We start from the raw sequence: 18,836 nt of genomic DNA, 5'->3' as shown, positions 1-18,836 counted from the left end.
CAGGAGGCGGGTCTGTCGTGTTTTAAAGATCAAATGTAATTCTATTAAATCCCCTAAAAACACAGCACCATTAAACTGATACTGGTTTCTCTCAGGCGTGCTTCACAGAGACCGGTCGGCAACCTCCTGGCAACGACTGGTTGCTAAGGTAAAGTGAGCATTCCGTCATTGGCTGCTAGCAGTCGCTAGGTGAAATTGGTTGCTAAGAGACATAAGATGCTGCACTAAAAACTCTTTTGTGATTTCTGTGGCTGTTATCAGGTCGTCATCGGGTTGTCATGGCAACTGTTACTGTACTTTGCATGACTATTTGAATGTTAAAGTGAAATTTGCACCTTTTTAAACGTGTTGGTTGCAGCAGTCAGGTGAACTTTTACTTTGAAGGCAAACCTTCTGTAGTGCTAGTCTTTAAAGACTAGTCAGCCACAGCAATCTGCAATCGATCAAAGCAATCGCGAGGAGGATTTTGGTGCAGCGCCCTCTTTGCAATCAATGTTACACAGTGACAGCTAGGAACCACTCACCACAGGTGTTCAGAGCGCACGGAGGATCACAGAGGATCAGTCTATTGGCCTGCGAGACTCAAACTTTAGGCTGATAAAGTTTAATTTGCTGCTGATCTTTACCCAGCAACACGTTGCATAGTTTCAGTGCCCATCAGTGCTCCACAGAAGTGCCGATCCCTGAGTGAAAACAGTTCACTCACACACACACACACACACACACACACACACACACACACAGCTGTCATACTAACTGGTGCATCTGATGAGTCGTCAGTCAGGTGCAGGCCAAAATAGTCCCTCTCGGTCAGCTCCAGGTGCTTGAAGACAGCATCCAGCAGCACCTGGCCATTATCCGACTTCTGCAGAGAACAAAGGAAAACACGGTCATCCACGCTGAGCTTTATTTACTACCAACATATAATGATAGACAAAAGTTGTATACACGATCTCCTTGATTCACCTTCCTGGAAACAGGTTTCATGTGAGAGTCACTGATGTTGACAGGTTTAAAAAAAACAAAACAAGAAACAGAAACTGCCCATCTGCACTCGAGCTTCCACGAGACGTCAAGATAAACATCAGTTTCAAGCGAAGCGGTGAGCAGGTTTCGTTTACAGATGGTTTCTGATCAGGATTAAGGAAGAGGAAAGGGGGGATTTCTCCCTAAACACAGAGTCCACAGAGAGCCAATTAAAAGGCTGTAAAATGTGAGAAATCACTTATCAAACGCATCATTAATATCACATCATTTCCTGAGAAAACAGCGAGGGTGAGAGGAGAAGCCACGGGATCACAAGTGGGGCAGAAAGTCACACCTGATCTGCTGCAACTTTAAGAGGAGGAGGAGGAGGCAGGGCACAAATGTGTGGCTCCATCAGAGCTCCCATGGGAGAACACACACACACACACCCCTTTGCCCTGCTGACACAGTTTTACAACGCACTGTTTGTGTGTGTGTGGGGCAAACAGACACAATGTTAGCTGACAGTTGACATGTTGACATGGCAGCCCTCTAGGACAACTTGCATGTGTGCAATCTACTAATGTCAAAGCCTTGTTATGTGTGAGTTGCTGGTGTACTGAGAGAACTGGTGACTTTTTGGCCTTTCCAGTCACACTCAGGTGAACATGAAAAATTCAACATGGCTACATTTAAAAGAGGAGCGCTGCAGAGAGGAAACCCTGTGGACAAAGCCAATTTGGTCAGAACATTGTCGAAGGTGATCGGTTAGGCTTTCCTTGTCTTTGTCGAGTTACGTGCTCATTGCTTATTAGAAGAAGTTTAAAATAAGGACGTGAAGAGAGGATGACCACATTAGGGATATCCCCTAATAAGAAGCCCACCAATCAGAAAAATAAGAAAGTGTTATCAGGCAGCATGAGCTGGAAACGAGCATGAGCGGTTTAATTAAAAAATATTTATCTGCAGTTTAATAATGCATTAAAACCTGGTAAACAACTGTTTACTCTAGTAGCAAATTCATATTTCACTGCGTCAAACGGCCCTTTTGTGGCTGCTGTTCCTCTAAAGCGCACCCGAGGCTGCCTCCCATATTAAAGAGCCCAGATTGACATCACCGATAAACACGTTTCTAGAAACAGCTTTGCTACCAATAATGCATTTACCCTTCATCGCAAGTCTGCAGGGATGATCATTTTTGCCATCACTCATCTGCTAACAGGCAGACGCATCCTGGTTTTAGCCGATAGCTGCTCGAGTCACCGAAGCGGACCTCATCCCTGCTTTCTGTGATTTTAATATGAAATATGGGCTAAACATGGAAGACAAGTGGGCTGTCCTTCATCCATATTTTGTCTCTTCCTGAATTCATGTGTTAACCAACAAATGAAACATGTTTTCCTCAAAATCAAACAAAGTGTTCTTAGTGTTGATGGACAGGCTGACAGATGAGGTCGGGCAGGAGTCTCTGTGGACTATGATGCGTGCAGACAACACTGATCTGTAGTGTGCATCGGGAGCAGGTGGAGCTTGAAGAGGTGGAGGTATGCACTAGAGAGAGGAGGAAACAATCCAAAGCAACTGTGGTGAACAAGAGAGTACAGGCAGAGTGGAGCTGGAGGAGACGAGTGTCTGGGGAGCAGCAGGAGGCACAAGATGGCTGTGATGCATGGTTTGGAGACGGGAAGAAAATACAGGAAGAGAAGAGGAAGAGCTCAGAGGAGGTTCATGGACGTAGTGAAGGAGGACAGAGGATGCTGGGGATGGGGTGAGATGGATGCAGATGATCTGCTGTGGCGACAGATGAAGGGAGCAGCGCTTCATCAACATCAAGGCTCTTACATTTCCCTTCCATCATCACCACACCTTAAATTTCGAAAAATGGGGCATTTTAAATCTCTATTAATGCCTCTTTAAATACATTAGAAGGGCTTTTGAAATATACTAATTTTTTTAGGATGATATAAAATCAGTTTTTAAATTCTGGCTGCTTTAAAGTATCTGGTGGAAATCCCAAGTGCCTGAAAAGTCTGATGATTACAGCCAGCTGACAGCGGCTAACCGAAAGAATGAGGAAGCTAGCGATGCTAGCCTCTCGTGTGACACTTTCCTTCGGAGACTCTTGATAAACGTGTCTGCTGCCTCCATGAGAAACTCTGTGTGTACGCTTCTCCTTTGTACGAAGCAGCTTTTCAGCTCGATGTGGGAGCCCTCTGTGCACTTTTACACTGCAATCCCAGGAAACCCATCGCCTGTGTGTGTGTCTGTGTGTGAGCGGGCATGCTTGCCTTTTGTGTGTATTCCTGGCTCACTTTTAACAATGTATGTCTGTTTGCTCTCACAGCAATCGCACATTTGGCTCGTACGCTTTTAGAATACCAGAAGAGACTAGCACCAGCGTGTACACACACACACACACACACACACACACACACACGCTTCCTCTGGACTTTTACGCAACAAGCTACACAGACTATGGCAACAGCAGCTCCACATTCTGGATAGACGAGTCAGAAAGAGCAGAGAAATGCAGAAAGACTTTCAAAGAAAAGAAAGAGAATGCAAACGTAAGAAGAGAGAAAGTCACTGAGAGGAAAAGAGAGAGGGAGCATGGAAGAAGAGAAACGGAGTGATTGACGATGCGAGCGGGTGAGACAAACCCTCTTTGTGCCCTTCACCCGCACCGCGGACTGAAACAGTGTCTGTGTGCGTGAGAATGAAGAGAGAGGAAGGAGACATGGTGATAGAGAGCAATCAGAGCACAAGAGATTGGCTGAGAGCAGAGGAGGGGCAGAGAGCGCGAGAGAGAGGGGGGGAAAAAGATGCTCTGATAAGTCTGTCACCCCGAGGGGTTCATCTTCAGGGTTGGAGGGGAGCGGACCATCGAACATCAAACACTCGGGGGGAAATTCCACTGTTTTATGACGGGTTAACAAAAAATGTGACATTTTTATTGAAGTCCTTCCACAGGAAACAACTGAGTGTGTCAATGTGTGTGTGTGTGTGTGCATGAGCGTGTATTCATATCTTTGTGGGGACCAAAAATAGGAAGTTTATTATATTTATGGGGACCAGAATCCCAGTCCCCACGAGCTTGAAGGCATTTTTAAGACTCCAAATGTGGTTTTAGTGACGGGTTATAGTTGGGTTAGGCATTCATCTTTCATGGTTAGGGTAAAGCTGCAGAGCTGCTTCAGTGACAGACTGCTGCATCCTAGATGCATGAAGGAGCGTTTCCGCAGGTCCTTCCTCCCTGCAGCTGTCAGACTGTACAATCAGAACTGCTCCCAACAAACATAGATGTTTACATCTGCGCTGTAACTGCAATAAGTTAATCAACCGATTCGCACTACAACCTGCTTTGCCTCTTATCTGTAGCTATTTTTATTTAATTTAATAACTGTACAATACTCTCTGTATATAGTAACCACTTCCTGTGTACTGTTTGTTTGTATATCTGTCTTTTTGGCTGCTGTTACAACCAAATTTCCCCTTCTGGGACAATTAAAGGATTATTCTATTCTATTCTAAAAGCTCGGGAAAGCATTATGTCAATTAGATGTCCCCACAAGATGGGTGTGTGTGTGTGTGTGTGTGGGGGTGTGTGTGTGTGTGTGTGTGTGTGTGTGTGTGTGTGTGTGTGTGTGTGTGTGTGTGTGTGTGTGTGTGTGTTAAAGAATGACGGAATTTCAGGAAGTATGAGGCAGCTTGTCCAGGCAGGAAAGGAACAACGTGAAGGTGGAGGCGCTGACATCTATAGCCGTTTTCCTTTTCCAGTAAACTCAGCACAGACTTTCAGGATGAGAACCGAGGGACCGATCTGTGATCTCTGCACGTCCGTCCACCTCGCTGAATGAGCAGCACCAGCTCTCGTTTAATACACCGAGTCAACGCCAAAAAGCACGACGGCATGTGATGCACATGTGGTTGCTGGAGTACTTTTCTATGCTGTGGTGTGCTGGGGGAGCAGCACAGCAAAGAAGGACTCATCCAGGCTGGAGAAACTGATCAGGAGGGCTAGCTCTGTGGTCGGCATGAAGCTGGACACTCTGGTGACAGTGGCAGAGAAAAGGACACTAAAGAAACTGATGGACATTATGAACAATGCTGGGCATCCTCTGCACACGGCCATAAACAACCAGAAGAGTCTGTTCAGTGACAGGTTGCTTCTCCCCAAGACAAGAACTAACAGACTTAAAAACTCCTTTGTCCCACACGCCATCAGACTGTTTAACTCCTCTCTGGAGGGGAGAGGGAGGGGAAACAGGAGGACAAAGGAGGGAACAACTAAGCTGTAGTGCCTCTTCACCTCACTGTACAATACCTTGTGCAATACTTTTGTAAATAGTCAATAGACTCAATACTTGAAATGTGCAATTCACTTGTATTTTTATTTTTTATTCCTATTTATTCTATTTATCCCCTTTGTATATTTTATTTATATTTGTTTCTGTATTTATATGTGTGTGTGTGTGTGTGTGTGTGTGTGTGTGTGTGTGTGTGTGTGTGTGTGTGTGTGTGTGTGTGTGTGTGTGTGTGTGTGTGTTCGGTCGTTGCTGTGCTTTTTTTGGAAATCGAATTTCCCAGAGGAACCCACCCGAGGGATTAATAAAGTTCTATCTTATCTTATCTTATCTTACAACGGAGGTGAAAACTCATCTGGGCAAACAGTGATCTTCATTTTAAAATTAGTGGGCAGCCTTGTTTTGCTAATATTGATTTTAAACAGCCCTAAAACAAAGGACGTCGTGCTGAGGCCAAGAAACATGCGAGAGCGCACACGTATAGCACATCCTGCCCACACATGCAGTGTGACACCTCCCTCACACCTCCCTGGTTTCTAAGCAGCGTGGTTGCATTCACTATTTTGGCTCTTCCAGTCACAGAGGTGGAGCGAACCGTTTACTGTTACACTCTCATTTTTCTCACCATCGAGCATAACCAACTCCATGAAACTGTCAGCACTACAACAACAACACATGCAAATTCTGCTGTCCTGTCGCTGGCTGCAAAAACCAAAACACACGGAGGAAGTGAGAAGTCGAGAACGAGTGGTTGTTCACTCCATCAGAATAAAATCTCCAAGCTCATCGAATCTTTTTGGCTCCACAGAGAAAAACTGATCAGGAATCAAAAATGACGCATTAATAAAAGAACAGGAATCGCTTCAGAAGGAATTTAAGGGCATCTCTTAAACAGAAACACTGAGTCAATAGAGTCCCATTAATAGAAAAAAGAAATACAATAACTGAAAAAGGGGAGAGGTGGCAAAAACTCTGCTTGGCCTCTAAAATCCCAATAAAAAAAAAAGAAAAGCGCAGTTACCAAGCTGAGCTCAACGATGGATCTACACGAACGTCTGGGGTTAAAGAAGCACACTCCAGTCACGCCTGCAGCTGGTTCAAAATGAAACACGTAAATAAAAAGAACAAGCACACCTGTCGTGGCGGTGCTTCACTGCCTGCATGTGCAGAGTCCATGTCAAAGTTTCTGACCAACAGAAACAGAAATCTAAGCTCAGAGGGGGCGGAGCCTGTCCATTATTCCACCTAGTGTGAGCACTTACTCGTTTTTATTTCATAATCGTTTTTATTGTGTGCATACAGCACTTTGTATCTGTCGTGTCTGCATTTAAAGTGCTTTATAAATAAAGTGGGTATGGTATGGAATAATGTTGGGCTAATACTGAATGTCCAAGAGAAATGTGAGCACAATAAGCCCCATTTAAAGCCATTTAAATCAGTTGTAGTGGGCCGGGCGCTTCATTGACAAACGCCAGTTCAGCTTTTGCTGTTACATTGAAGTCAGGTCTGCTTACTAGTGTGTTTAAGTACATTTAGTTCACAGGACTGCCCTTGTGGTACACACATAAAACAGAAAACAACAGTAGCGTGTAGCTCTGATTAGCTTGTTTGCAGCAGCTGGCTCTTTTAAAGAAGCAGTTTGATGGTTTCTACTTTAAGTTTGTTATTGTACTTTTCTCTACTGGGCAGATGATCCCAGTGCCATTTCAACTCATCGATCTCCGTATGTAGTACAGCAGTAGAGGGATATTACCTAATCACAGACATTTTTGTTTATGAAATACTCAAATGTAGTGATTTCAATGATGCAAACTGGGACACGTGGTGCTTTCTATACATGTGTGACAAACGAAAGACTGACTGTGAGCCTGGGAAAAAAACCCAGTAACTTGGGTCTTTGTTAAGAGCTGCCTGATTACCAAATAGCTGTTACAGACAGCTGAATATTCATGTTGGGTATTGTGGTTACTTTGGTTCTGCTTTCCTGTGAATTGACCATGCTGCTAACCCTGCTTTTGTATGTGGGGAGGTGGGTTTTCCAAGCACGCATATGTGAGGATAACGCGTGATATCATTGTATTTTTCCTTTTTTATTAAACGCTGCAGTGGTGACTGACTGGTGTGACTGATGGTTGCTGTGGGTTTTTGCCTCATTTTCCACACCGAGTCTGAACTTAAGGTGAACGCAGATAAAACTGCTTTTATTAGTGATCGTGTTTCCGATGACGACATGGGTGTAGCTATTACTCAGCGATGAATGCCTCTGGCAGGTCTCTCCTACTTCTGCAGTGGGTTGCAAACTATGAATATGAAATTTGGTACCTGCACCGTGCAGGCGTGCAGGATGGAACAGCCGGAAGGAAAAGGAGGAGGCGATCTGATATTTTTCTTCCTGAAAATTAAGTAAGCTGAGTGTTGTTGCTAGGCAGTTTTTAAGTGAGTCTCAATTACGTAGGTGAGAACTACAGAGATAATGTCTGAAATGTTCTGACTGTGCAGAAACTGTAAGTCCAGGGGCTGTTGTTCATTAATTTATGAAAGTGTGACACATTGACATTTAACGAGGCTTCTTCCTCAAACTAAATGTGAAAACAGGGCAATTCCACAGTTACTCAAAATTACAAATTAAAACGTAATCATTAAAAAAAAAAAAAAAAAAGGCTCAGCATGAATGCAATTAAGAGACAAAAGTTAGAATAAATATCTGAACGTAAATCGGAATACCTGACCTCCTCGCTGAGTTATTGTCTAAAATACAGTCGTCGCATTGATCGTTGGTGCTTTTCTTGAATTTTCCATCGTAAACTGAAGCGCAACAAATACAAAACTGACAAGAAATGATGGAAACCAAGCGCTCGATGCTTGAAATTTCATCGACCCTTCTTTAGATGACATTTAAATTACGCTCGGCGCTACAACAATATCTGGAATAACACTTTACACTGATATTATTTCAGCCTACGGCTTTCCATCTATACGATCATCAATACAAGCCCCTCATGTGCCTCCCACAGCCAACCCACACACTCGCACACCACCAGCCCCCACGGTTCCCATGACAATAAGAGGCTGCTTCTGGATTTTCACTCTCCGCCGGAGTCACGGCCAGTCGGCCACAGAGAGGATCAATAGAAGTATTGTTGCTCTCGGGATGGCTTGTCCTTCCAGGAAGTTACTGCTGCTGCGGGGGCCTGATCAATGAAGCTGGCAGAGAGGCCGACAGAGCTCACACTACATTGAAGTTCTCACATTCGGCTAAGCTTGAACACACAGACGGTCTTTTACATACGTGGCTCAGACTCATCTGCATGACAAGACTGACAGGAAGTGAACGAGCAGTTACAAAGTAGCGTGGATTAACGCACAGAGTAAAAAGTACGACTTCATTATCACATCAGCACTCATCAGATATAATGTTCATATTGTCGTTCGTGCTTTTCTTTCAGTAAACACAAATCTCAACGCTAACAGGAAGTGATGTGTCTGAGAGGATGTTATTAGAAGAACTGCGCTGTGACTCAAAGGGAATTTCCCGACTGACTGTGTGTCTCTCTGTCACGGTGCTTGATCAGACGGAGAGCCGAGACAGACGGCCGTAACATCAGTCACAAGCTGGCTCGTCACCTGGTCTGAAGCGCACGCACCGCGCTCGCTTACAGACACCCTGCTTTATTTTCCCCTCGAGCTTCGCCTGCGTGAGACCGAATGCTTGTAAAGCGAGATAAAGACCGACTGATCAACCGCTGAGATCAAACCTCAAAGCCAGAAATGGAACAAACTGAAGCCAGTGGGACAAGTGAAACCCTACCCATTAGTATCATCAGAACACAAGAGAAAGAGAGAGAGAGTGGGCTGCGTTTTAAATGTCTGCCGATGTGTCGAAACACAAGGGATTTTTTCCCCCACCGACTCTCAGATGAATCTGAGGTGGGCTTGAGGGGAAATTCACAGTAACGGAAAAAGGTATGTAGGAAAGTTGGTCTGAGAGAAAGGGGAAGGGGTTTGATACTGGAAGTTTTCAATTCTAAAAAAAGAAAAAGCAGACGAGACCACTGTCTTCATCCTAACGTCTTTGTCTGGGAACAATTTCAGTGTTATTGAGAAAACACTAAGAAAAACAAACAAAAAACAAACGTAATGTTCTGCCATGTGCTTTTAACTCGCACACACAATTGAAACAAGGCGGTTGGGACTGAAGGGGGTTTACTTACATTGACTTTGAAGGCCTGGACTGTGTTGTCCAGCAGCAGTACGTTGCACACAACCTGTGTGTGCTGCCTGTCTCGCTCCAGCTCAGTCGCCCGGACATTGTAGGATCTGCCAGCAGGCAAGCGGAAGCGCGCGCTCATCACGCTCCTACCAGGGTCTGCAACAAGAGAGGACACAGCACAGAGGAGAAAACGATGAGTGAGAGCAAAACCAAAACGGGGCTCGATCAGGGTCCGATCTGCCAAAGATCTAAGATTGCCTGTAATGAATGCATAACACCACGAAACTTAAAGTGCGCTTTAGGGGACAAAAACCTCTTTGTTCAAGGCTCGATCCATCTACAAACAGATGCACAATACGGCACGCAGCGACGGCAGCCGCGCAAGCCCGTGCAAGCAGGTCGAAGCATCGGCGAGCGAGTGTTTCATGGGAAAAGAATGTCAATACGCAAGCGGCAGATTCCCTGCCAGGGTGATGCGGCTCAGCCCGCCACCTCAAACACTCACGGGACAACCCAGGATGACACATTTTATTATTTTAAGAGGCAATTAGACTTCGTCAGTGAAGAATAATGCAACAACCGGGGCCATGCTGCCCTGTTTATTACAAGCTTCAAAAACCACAGCACACCTGATGTATCTTTCCAAACAAAGAACAATTCAGTTTTAATCTTAGTGGGGAGAATTAATGCAGCACGCTGTTAGCACGCTGTTAGCACGCCACTATCTAAAACAAAAAAGGCGCCCTGTGACGGCAGAGCACAGCTGAGTAGGTGCAGCTCTCACTGTGTGATCTGTGCAGACACACTGCTGATGGTGATGCTGATGAGGAGGACGACGCAGCTCTCACTTCCAACATGAAGACAAAAACACGAAGGCTACAGCAGAGTTAGAGCAGCGAATGACGGACCTGCTTCACACAAAGCGACGAATGAGTAAACCTCCTATAGTCACTGATGTCGACTGAAGGTAAAACATGAAGGTGTGGGATTTCTCTGCTTTTACACCCTGCTGAGGACTCTTTCACGTGACTCTAAATGTGTTTGTAATCTCCGTAGATGAACAGTTCTTTCAAAGAGTAAAGACAAGATCACGGGCACCTGTTCCACATGATTTTCATACATTATGATGCATATTCTCAGATTCTAGAGCAGCTCTTATCCAGAGTAAGTCTTCATTATCTCAGACCAGGGCTGTTCTATTTTCCTTTAAGCCACGTTTGTTCTGGACGGATGCTCCATGCAAACCGAGGGTTTTAAAAAAGATGATTGGTTCACTTTACACAAAGAAGAGACCTGCGATGTAACTTGGAGAGCTTCACAGGAAGAGATAAGCAGACCTCGTCACCTTTGCTGCTGCTGAGCTTCCTGTTTGTCAATTTCAAGTGAAATAGCGACTCTGAATTTTCTGAGCTGCTTCAGAGAAATCAGACGGGCCCCGTTTCCCCCACAGTGTTTCACTTTTCCTTTACAATAAACTGTGTTTCTGTCCGATTATCCGATTAGTGAGTAACAGTTCAGTTCTGTGAAGCTTCTGATGAGAAGTCGGTGGCTCGCAGACTGTCTGGAGTCGTCGTTAAAGCCGTCTGTCAGAGGCTGGTCAATGAAACAGAGGAATGATATGATGCTGCAATGAGCTCCAAGCCCTTCCTGTCCACATCCTGCTTTTTTACTTTTAGGTCATCTAGCATGACTGCAGATGTGACAAACCCACAGGGGTCACGGTGCTGTCATCGCGGGCTGCTGTGTCTGTAGCGACGGATCTGTGGATGGGGAGAGCTCTCCGAGCTGCTCATCACTACACATGAGCACAAACCAGGATGACCTACTGACAGATGGTGCGCTCTCTATAAATGCACATTTATACTTCAGGTCACCGCTAACAAACTCTCCCTCTCACACACACAGACACACAATAATCTATATGTCATATGCACAGAGGAAGTTCTGACAGTCGCCTCATCCAAAAATAGACCAAAAATAGACACAATGACATGTGACAGACATCTCAAGAAAGCATCTATCACCCTGTGGTCACATTATATTACTTCATCGTGCTGAATGTCCAGTGACTTAAGAACAACTCAGGAAAGCATAAAAATATGAGAAGTGCTCCACCAGGGCCAATGGTTTATTCTATATATTCATTTAGCTTTCTTGGCTCTCCTTAAATGGACTTTAACTTTGTAATTGTACCCTGCTGAGACTCATTTTAATATACCTGACACAATTTATGTGGATATCATGCATGTATAGGATCCTTTTTTGGTAAAATGTCTGTAAATGTAATAAAGTGAAAAATGTTTTTGATTGAAACAGTTACAACCTGTTACTGTAACATTATCCTTCCCTATATGCCTACATCTCATCAGTCCAAACACTGGCAGTAAGACACACAGTTTTAAATGATCAGATCAATCTACTGACCTTCAATACACAAGCTCAAGCTATGAGGTGTCTTTTCTTTTGGTCATTTTTTTAATCATTAAGCTGACTTGAAGACCTTGGTGGATATAAGTCAAATTATAGCTATCGTGTTTGCAGACAGCATGACGCTGCAGGTGTTTAATACAAACATAAAATATGCAAAGTGTGGATTCAAAAGCATCTCGCCTTCACTGAACTAACAGGGAAACCTCAGAAACTCCAGCTAAGCATTTCTCACACTGTCAAACTCCTCTGTTCAATGACAGGCTGGTGAAAAATATCCATTTATTATTTTAGTTTCAGTTAACTCATTGCCCTTTGCTCCCCTCCTCCATGCAAAGATAAAGAAAGGCATGTCTTTGATAACAATTTCAAAATTATACGATTCAAAAGCACAACCGCCTCTGCCATCCCAGAAGATCTGACCAAACCCAGAAGCGCGATCTCTTGTGCCTACTTACCGTTTACTGACATCTTAAACCGGAACATGTATGTAATGCCTCCAGCTACTTAATTACAAAGAATTTTTAAATTCATAAATTTATCTCTGATGTTCAGTAACAATCTCAGAAGAACTAGCAAAGCATTAGCCTATCGAGGAAAAAGAAGCTACAATGTGCAGCAAGCTGATTGTTTATGATGTCACAGTAACCAAACTGATCACACAAAGACATCAGTCTGTATCGGTCTTAATCACATCAGTGGGTCACGGTTTACCACGTCCGCTCACAATTTCCTGGGCAAGAACTGCCACAGCATCAGAGCACAAAGTGCTGCAAGATGCAGAGCTGGTCGTGCTGTAGGTGCTCCTGGTGGGATCGGTATATTCTGCCAGCGGAACGAGCACGCTGGCCTCAGTGCGGGCAAACGCACGCGGACGTGGCCAAGCATGCGCGATGATGCCAGCCACAGCGCTGCGAGCTTGGGAAACAGAGCGAATAGAGCAGGGAGACGGATGCAGGGATGAAGCCATGCAGAAGGAAGGGAGGGACGGAGCAATGTGCTCCTATCGCTGGCTCTCTCCGAGGACGAGCTGTGGGATAAACACACACACACTCCACAGGCTGTATCGCCTTGCCCTGCCCTTTTCCTGTCTTAACGTTCCTCTGCTTATCCACATGAAGACAATTTCAAAACTGCAGACAGGATGATCCCATCCTGTCTGCAACCATTGAATCACGTTTTCACGTTACCTACCTGAGCCTGAGAGCTTTAATGATCAGTTTAAAGTCCGGCATAAAACCATTGTTTGAAATATAAATGAAAATAGTTTGTCAAGAATGATTTTCATCAAGGTTTTATCTCATTCGATTTGTTCTCATGAACTTTTACTAGAGTGACGCAATTAATCGAAATGTCTATTCAATTAAAATTGTGGCCTCCATGGATTAGGAAAACGAGATAAAAGAGATAAAACAATTATCGTGCCTGCTTCCTTTCACAACAGTGCTTTTATTTTGTCTTCTGAGCCGCCACAGCGAGCAGGCTTATTTTCAGCCTGAGCCACACACAGAATCTGGACACAGTTGAGGACTGGATGGATTAAACTGGAGGTGCTCATTAGTTAACTGGTCAACTAGTATAAAAGTAGGAACCCACTTAAACAGTCTAAACTGGTTAATCGGTGCCTTCGTGCACAGCATCTCAAACATATCATACTAGATTAGTTTGCATAGTGTTGCTATGACATAAGCATCAGCCTTAGCATCCATGTCTGTGCAGGATGTGGCTACACGTCGCTCCATTCGTCTGCTGTTCAGTCCATTTTCCATCTTTACAGTGCTGCAGGACCATGCAGGGTGATGCAGCTTGCTTTTACCTGGCTTCTTTACAACTTCCTGTCACAGAGTGACAGAAAGCCATCTGCCGGGGTTGCAGCCCTTGGCGTATAGAAGGAACAGTTAAAAGTGTTGCACATAGATAAAGTAATTTGTCTGAGTAGTATTCGTGGTATGGATCAATGAGTCGACTAACTGGATAATAGATTAAGCTCATTTGTTTTTCTTTAGGTTTTTAAAAGTTTCTTCCTCCTTATTCATCTCTTTCCTGTCCTACTACACCGTTTCCTCTTCCACTCTTTCCGTTCTCGCCGTACTGAAATTTTCTGCTCCGCTGTGGTCCTTCCAGCTTTGCTCTGCTGAGCTGGACAGGACAGCCACTCTCCCCTGAGAGAAGCCTCCGGAACTGCAGGAAGCAATTATTGTAGCGTGCTTCCGAAGTCAGCGGAGCTTACAAACAGGCAGAAATGCGTGTGTGTGTCTAACCAAGGGCCCTTGACCCTCAAGCTTCCCTCACTGGTGGGCTCCTGCGGCTCCCTCAGCTTATTGCAAACACAGACGCTCCTGCAGCCTTCCTGTCCATGCACAGGAAAATGAGCCTTTAATGTAAACGCATATATAAACATGCTGATATTAGCATGCACACACAAACAGACTTATCTAATGCGAAGATCGGGCTGGGCATTTCGGTCATTCTAGTTTAAAGCTGCGTTTCATGATTTCTTCTGTAGGTTTGTGTCTCTCTTCTCTCTCGTTCTCCACACAGAGCAGTTCCCAACATCCTCTCTGCATCTGCAAGCACACCCGGCTCCAATGTCCCAATTTTACCTCGTTTGTCCAGCTTCATTATGATTTTTTTTTAATAGCAGCTGCATAAATTTGAGCTTTGAGTGCTGCCACACAATCGCCAGGTCTCTGTTCAGTGAGTCGGCTCACCAACAACTGAGCATTTACCCACATTCAGGCAAAAGTGACCAAAGTATCACCTTTGCTCCACATTGTATACATGGCTCTGCTGTTATTAGCATGCACACCACTTGTGTACATAATAAAGCAGATCCCAACAGGGCTGAAGCACCGTCCTTCCCCGTGCCTCTTATTTATACTAGTGTCGCCGAAGTCCTCAAAGCGAAAGCTTCACAACTGGCGCCGTCTGCTCCAGCTCAAATACGGGCTCACAGCTGAACTCTGCTTGCCTTTTACATTTCTATTTATAATCCCGATTCCTTCAAAGGAACTGCTACGTATGGTTTTTCTGTCCCTTTGTGCTGCTTTGGAACAGTTGAAATAAGAGGCTTGCAGTTAGGAATCCCAAAGGAATTGTGCATAACAGCTTCACAGCACAGCGTAAACTAGGTCATACACAAACAGGTGGTCAATTACAGATGTGTGCCACTGCGCGTGCGTGTTTGTAGACAGCCTGCGATTTCCGTTTTCATTATAAATGATTAGAAAAACTACTTTAAAGCCCTCGTGGACGATTTCAATCAGAATAAGAACGAGTGGCGCAGCACTCGGTTGAACACTGGAGGGTTTCACCTGCACCTTCATGCAACTGCTGTTTTTATTTGGTGCTATACAAATAAACATGAGGAAATAAACTATTGTTTGGCATTAAGACAGAAAAACACTTCCTATACCAGGTCTTACATCCTTTCCCTTCTCCCCCATCAGATCACCACTATGAACCCTTTGATTTTACTTCTTCTATGTAGGAACCACTTGTGATTTTAGGGCAGCAACAGCATCGGGCTGTTGCGCGTCTCTGATAGTCTGGGAGTCCAAAAACTCGGGCCAGTCGAGGCGAGAAAGCTGAGGCAGCAAATAACCTTGAGAAGAGAGATGTATGAAGACCCAACAAGAAGCTAGAATATCATTTATAACAGCAACTCTGAGCAGTACCAGAGCCAAGTCAGACTTTGTGTTGCACGCGTTCAGTTTGCCTGTAACAGACACTGCTAATCCACAGATTCAGTAAATCAAATCAACTGTGCAAACTATAAACTATAAATGTCCGGTTCCGTTTCTGCCCCCTTTGGTCTCAAACCCATCATCATTCAGCCGTGCAGAGTTGCAAACGTCTGCAGACCTCTGCTTGAACCTTACCGAGCCCTTGTGGAATAAACCTCTCGGAGAGCATGAATGAAAATCCTGACTCAGCCGGCCCGACTGCATTGATTAGAAAAACTACACCGTCCATTCTAGTTCTCAGCTTTCCAGAAGCACTTCATCGGGCATTTCAACACAAGTGCACCAACGTGTGCTACAAAACCAAAGAGCAATAACAGCCTGAGAGGGGGAAATTTCATTTTACGTATAGAGCACGGAGCACAGTTAAAGCAGACACACGTTTAAGGATTCACACGTTACAGATTGTATGAAAACGTAAAAATATAATTAGAGCAAACAAATCTGCTGCGCAAAGAGCATCTCATAGAAACCAAAAACCAAAGTTATTTATATTTTGGAGCTTCCTGACCGCTTCAGTTCTTATTAACTTCTTTCACACTCGATATTTCATCACTGAATTATATTAAATAACCTGACACGACACAGACTTTCAGCAACACTAAAGCTTTCTGATGAAAAAGGAAGCACTTGTGATTTTAGTCGAGCTAACAGAGATTCAGCGTTTCGCATTTAAACCTCACAAAATGCCTTTGAGATCACGAGCTCCATTTGAAGATTCACACATCAGTTGTGCACTTTCACCTGTAGTTACAAGAAAGAAAAAGAGGAAAATAACCTGCTCCTGAGACAGGAATGAGAAACCGCTGAATTAAACGTTCCTACCGAGCCCCGGGGCAACGCGATTACAGAAAACCTACTAAATTAATAACAATAAAAACATATTTTAATAGGTTTTTGCCAAAAGGATAAAACGAGGTCATTCAGTCAGTAAAGCCGAGTGTTAAAGGTCGAGTGTTAGGCAATCAACAATAATTAGAACTATCAAAAATGGGAAAGTCATGCCCAATACTTCTCATATAAAAACATTCAGATGTAATTTGCGTGTAATTATTAAGGCGAACTAGCAGAGTCTGTTCACTTTTTTTAAATGGTTTACCTCCCCAGGAATATTTTACACTTTAACATTCGATCCAGCTGCTGCTAACCTGCTCTGCCCGTCCATTCAGGGGGTCACTGAGGAGCGGGAGAAGGATCACCGCTCGCCGACTGGAGTTTGGGTCCAAACAGATGAAGGACTCCCCAGAGCGTCACACAGTGGGCGCACGTTTATTTGCACATGAGCGTTTTTATATATGACATTATTTAAAAATTGCAGAGTCAGTCCCAGCTGTGTGCACGGGCAATGTGATCGAAACAAGACTGACGTAGAAAAAGCGAATAAAACGTTATCCTCCAGAACTGCACCAGTTTAATGAGGAGCACTGTTAACATACATGTAATTTACCTCATTAGTACTGAAGCATTCAAGTCTCTTCATAGTATAAATCACAGCATTACTGTTATTATTGCAAGTCCACCAGTTACTGCATGAGGGCGGAGCAGTAACTGAGCAACTTCCTTCTAATGAATTTAAGAATAAATCCTAAATTTGTGAATCCGATTTTCCAAACAATGCAGAAACATTCCGATAATCTTTGATACTAAATCCCTGACTTTTCTTCTTCTTCGCCTCCTCTTCATCCTGTCTTTAAGTGTCAGTATGGAGCGTGAGTCCATTATGCAAATTACAGTCATCAGTGCCAGAGAGCAGCCATTTACTTCTGCACACAAACACACACAGAGCCATTGATAAAAGCCAACACCTGTCACAGATTCCTGCTGAATCAAAGATAACACAGAGGAGACTTCTCAGCTCGTTCTCCCGCTGCAGTCCTCGTCTCTCCAAGCATCTCGAGTGACATCTCATCGTCCTATTAGATTTATTATAATGTCATCGTCTTCACAACCTCCCCTCTCCCATTGGCTCTTCCATCTTTCACTTCTCGCTTCTCTTCTGCTTCTTTTCCCGAGTTATTGGCGCCACCGTCTCCCCTTTAGAAGCCGCTAACGTGCATTTTCTGCTAAGAGAAGAGCTAACTGTGTGAGCGAGTAACATCTACTCTCTGTGTTGCATCACTGTGAGTTATTTGAGGACAGATTAATCTCAACAGCTGCGCTGGAATAAAGAAAGGTTGCAAAACAGTGGTCGTTCCACCACAAATGCACAAAAGCAGCACATCCTGTCCACTTGATTTGTCTGCAAAACAACATTTAGCTTCAACTACGGCACTCTTCAAGGCCTGGAGACAAATAATCGCTTTGTTGTTTGCACAACAGCCGTGAACACATCTGCATCTGTAAAGTGCACACTGAATACTTTCTTAAAATATTGAGGAGAAATAAAACATGTCATAGTCTGAGTACGGTAAAAGAAATAAATGAATTACAGTAGACATTCACACCTGGGGTTCTCTTCTTCTTGTCATGCACACACACGTCGCATTTTGTTATTTTTGCAATGGTATCAGTGGCGACTATCTCAGGTTTGAGGTTTCCTGCTTTTAGCTAACAGTGCAAATAATCATTCATCTATTCATAATGTTCATCACATACACAGCAGCATTTCTGTGTGAGAAAATTACTGAAACAATGCCAACAAATATCCTACACGTGGTTAAAAACTGATTTCATTAGCACAGGTGTTACTAAATGAACAGGTGAAAAGCAAACAATCTTAACAACAGACGAGCAAAAGTTGAAGGACGGGTCCAAAAAACAGCGCGGAAGAAAAGACAACAAAACAATGCATTAAAAATGGATAAAGATAAAAATATTAAAACAGGAAAATATGGAAGGAAACTAGAATAAAAGGAGATATAAGGGCCATAAAAGGGCACCTCAGGCTGTACGGCTGCAGACTGGATCACGCCGGGTCATCGTTTGTGCTCTGAGGCTCAGGGCCAGACGCAGGCGTCGCTTTAAAACAGATCCACAAAATCAATTGTAAACACATACAGGAAGTCAATGGAGATAAGCGAGGAGTGGGTGATGTAAAGACCACATTTGTCTGTCACCGGCACTAATGAATTAGCTGGACAACAATAAAATACCACTTAGGGTTTGTCAGAGTGGTCACTGATGTTTTAAACACACCACGGAAAGTTTGGACTGAGAATGTGAGAGGGGAGGGCCCCCGTTTATACA

The 18,836-nt window shown here is 44.0% G+C and overlaps 1 protein-coding gene across 2 annotated transcripts in view; it reads right to left on the bottom strand.

Moving 5' to 3' along the window:
- The window catches only part of ptpn4a (protein tyrosine phosphatase non-receptor type 4a), a 70,573-nt gene that overhangs the window by 33,870 nt on the left and 17,867 nt on the right, over positions 1–18,836 (bottom strand). For both annotated transcript variants that reach the window (XM_076875370.1, XM_004566010.6), the window contains exons 2-3: positions 9,482–9,636; positions 758–865 (exon numbers count right to left, since the gene is read on the bottom strand). In XM_076875370.1, coding sequence (XP_076731485.1) covers positions 758–865; positions 9,482–9,619 — 246 coding nt within the window. In that variant the 5' untranslated portion in view covers positions 9,620–9,636. The remainder of the gene's footprint in view (positions 1–757; positions 866–9,481; positions 9,637–18,836) is intronic.

This window comes from Maylandia zebra, linkage group LG16, assembly GCF_041146795.1.
Source record: "Maylandia zebra isolate NMK-2024a linkage group LG16, Mzebra_GT3a, whole genome shotgun sequence".
Classification (NCBI taxonomy): Eukaryota; Metazoa; Chordata; class Actinopteri; order Cichliformes; family Cichlidae; genus Maylandia; species Maylandia zebra.
Note: the sequence above shows the minus strand (reverse complement) of the source record. Positions and strands in the feature narration are given on the sequence as shown.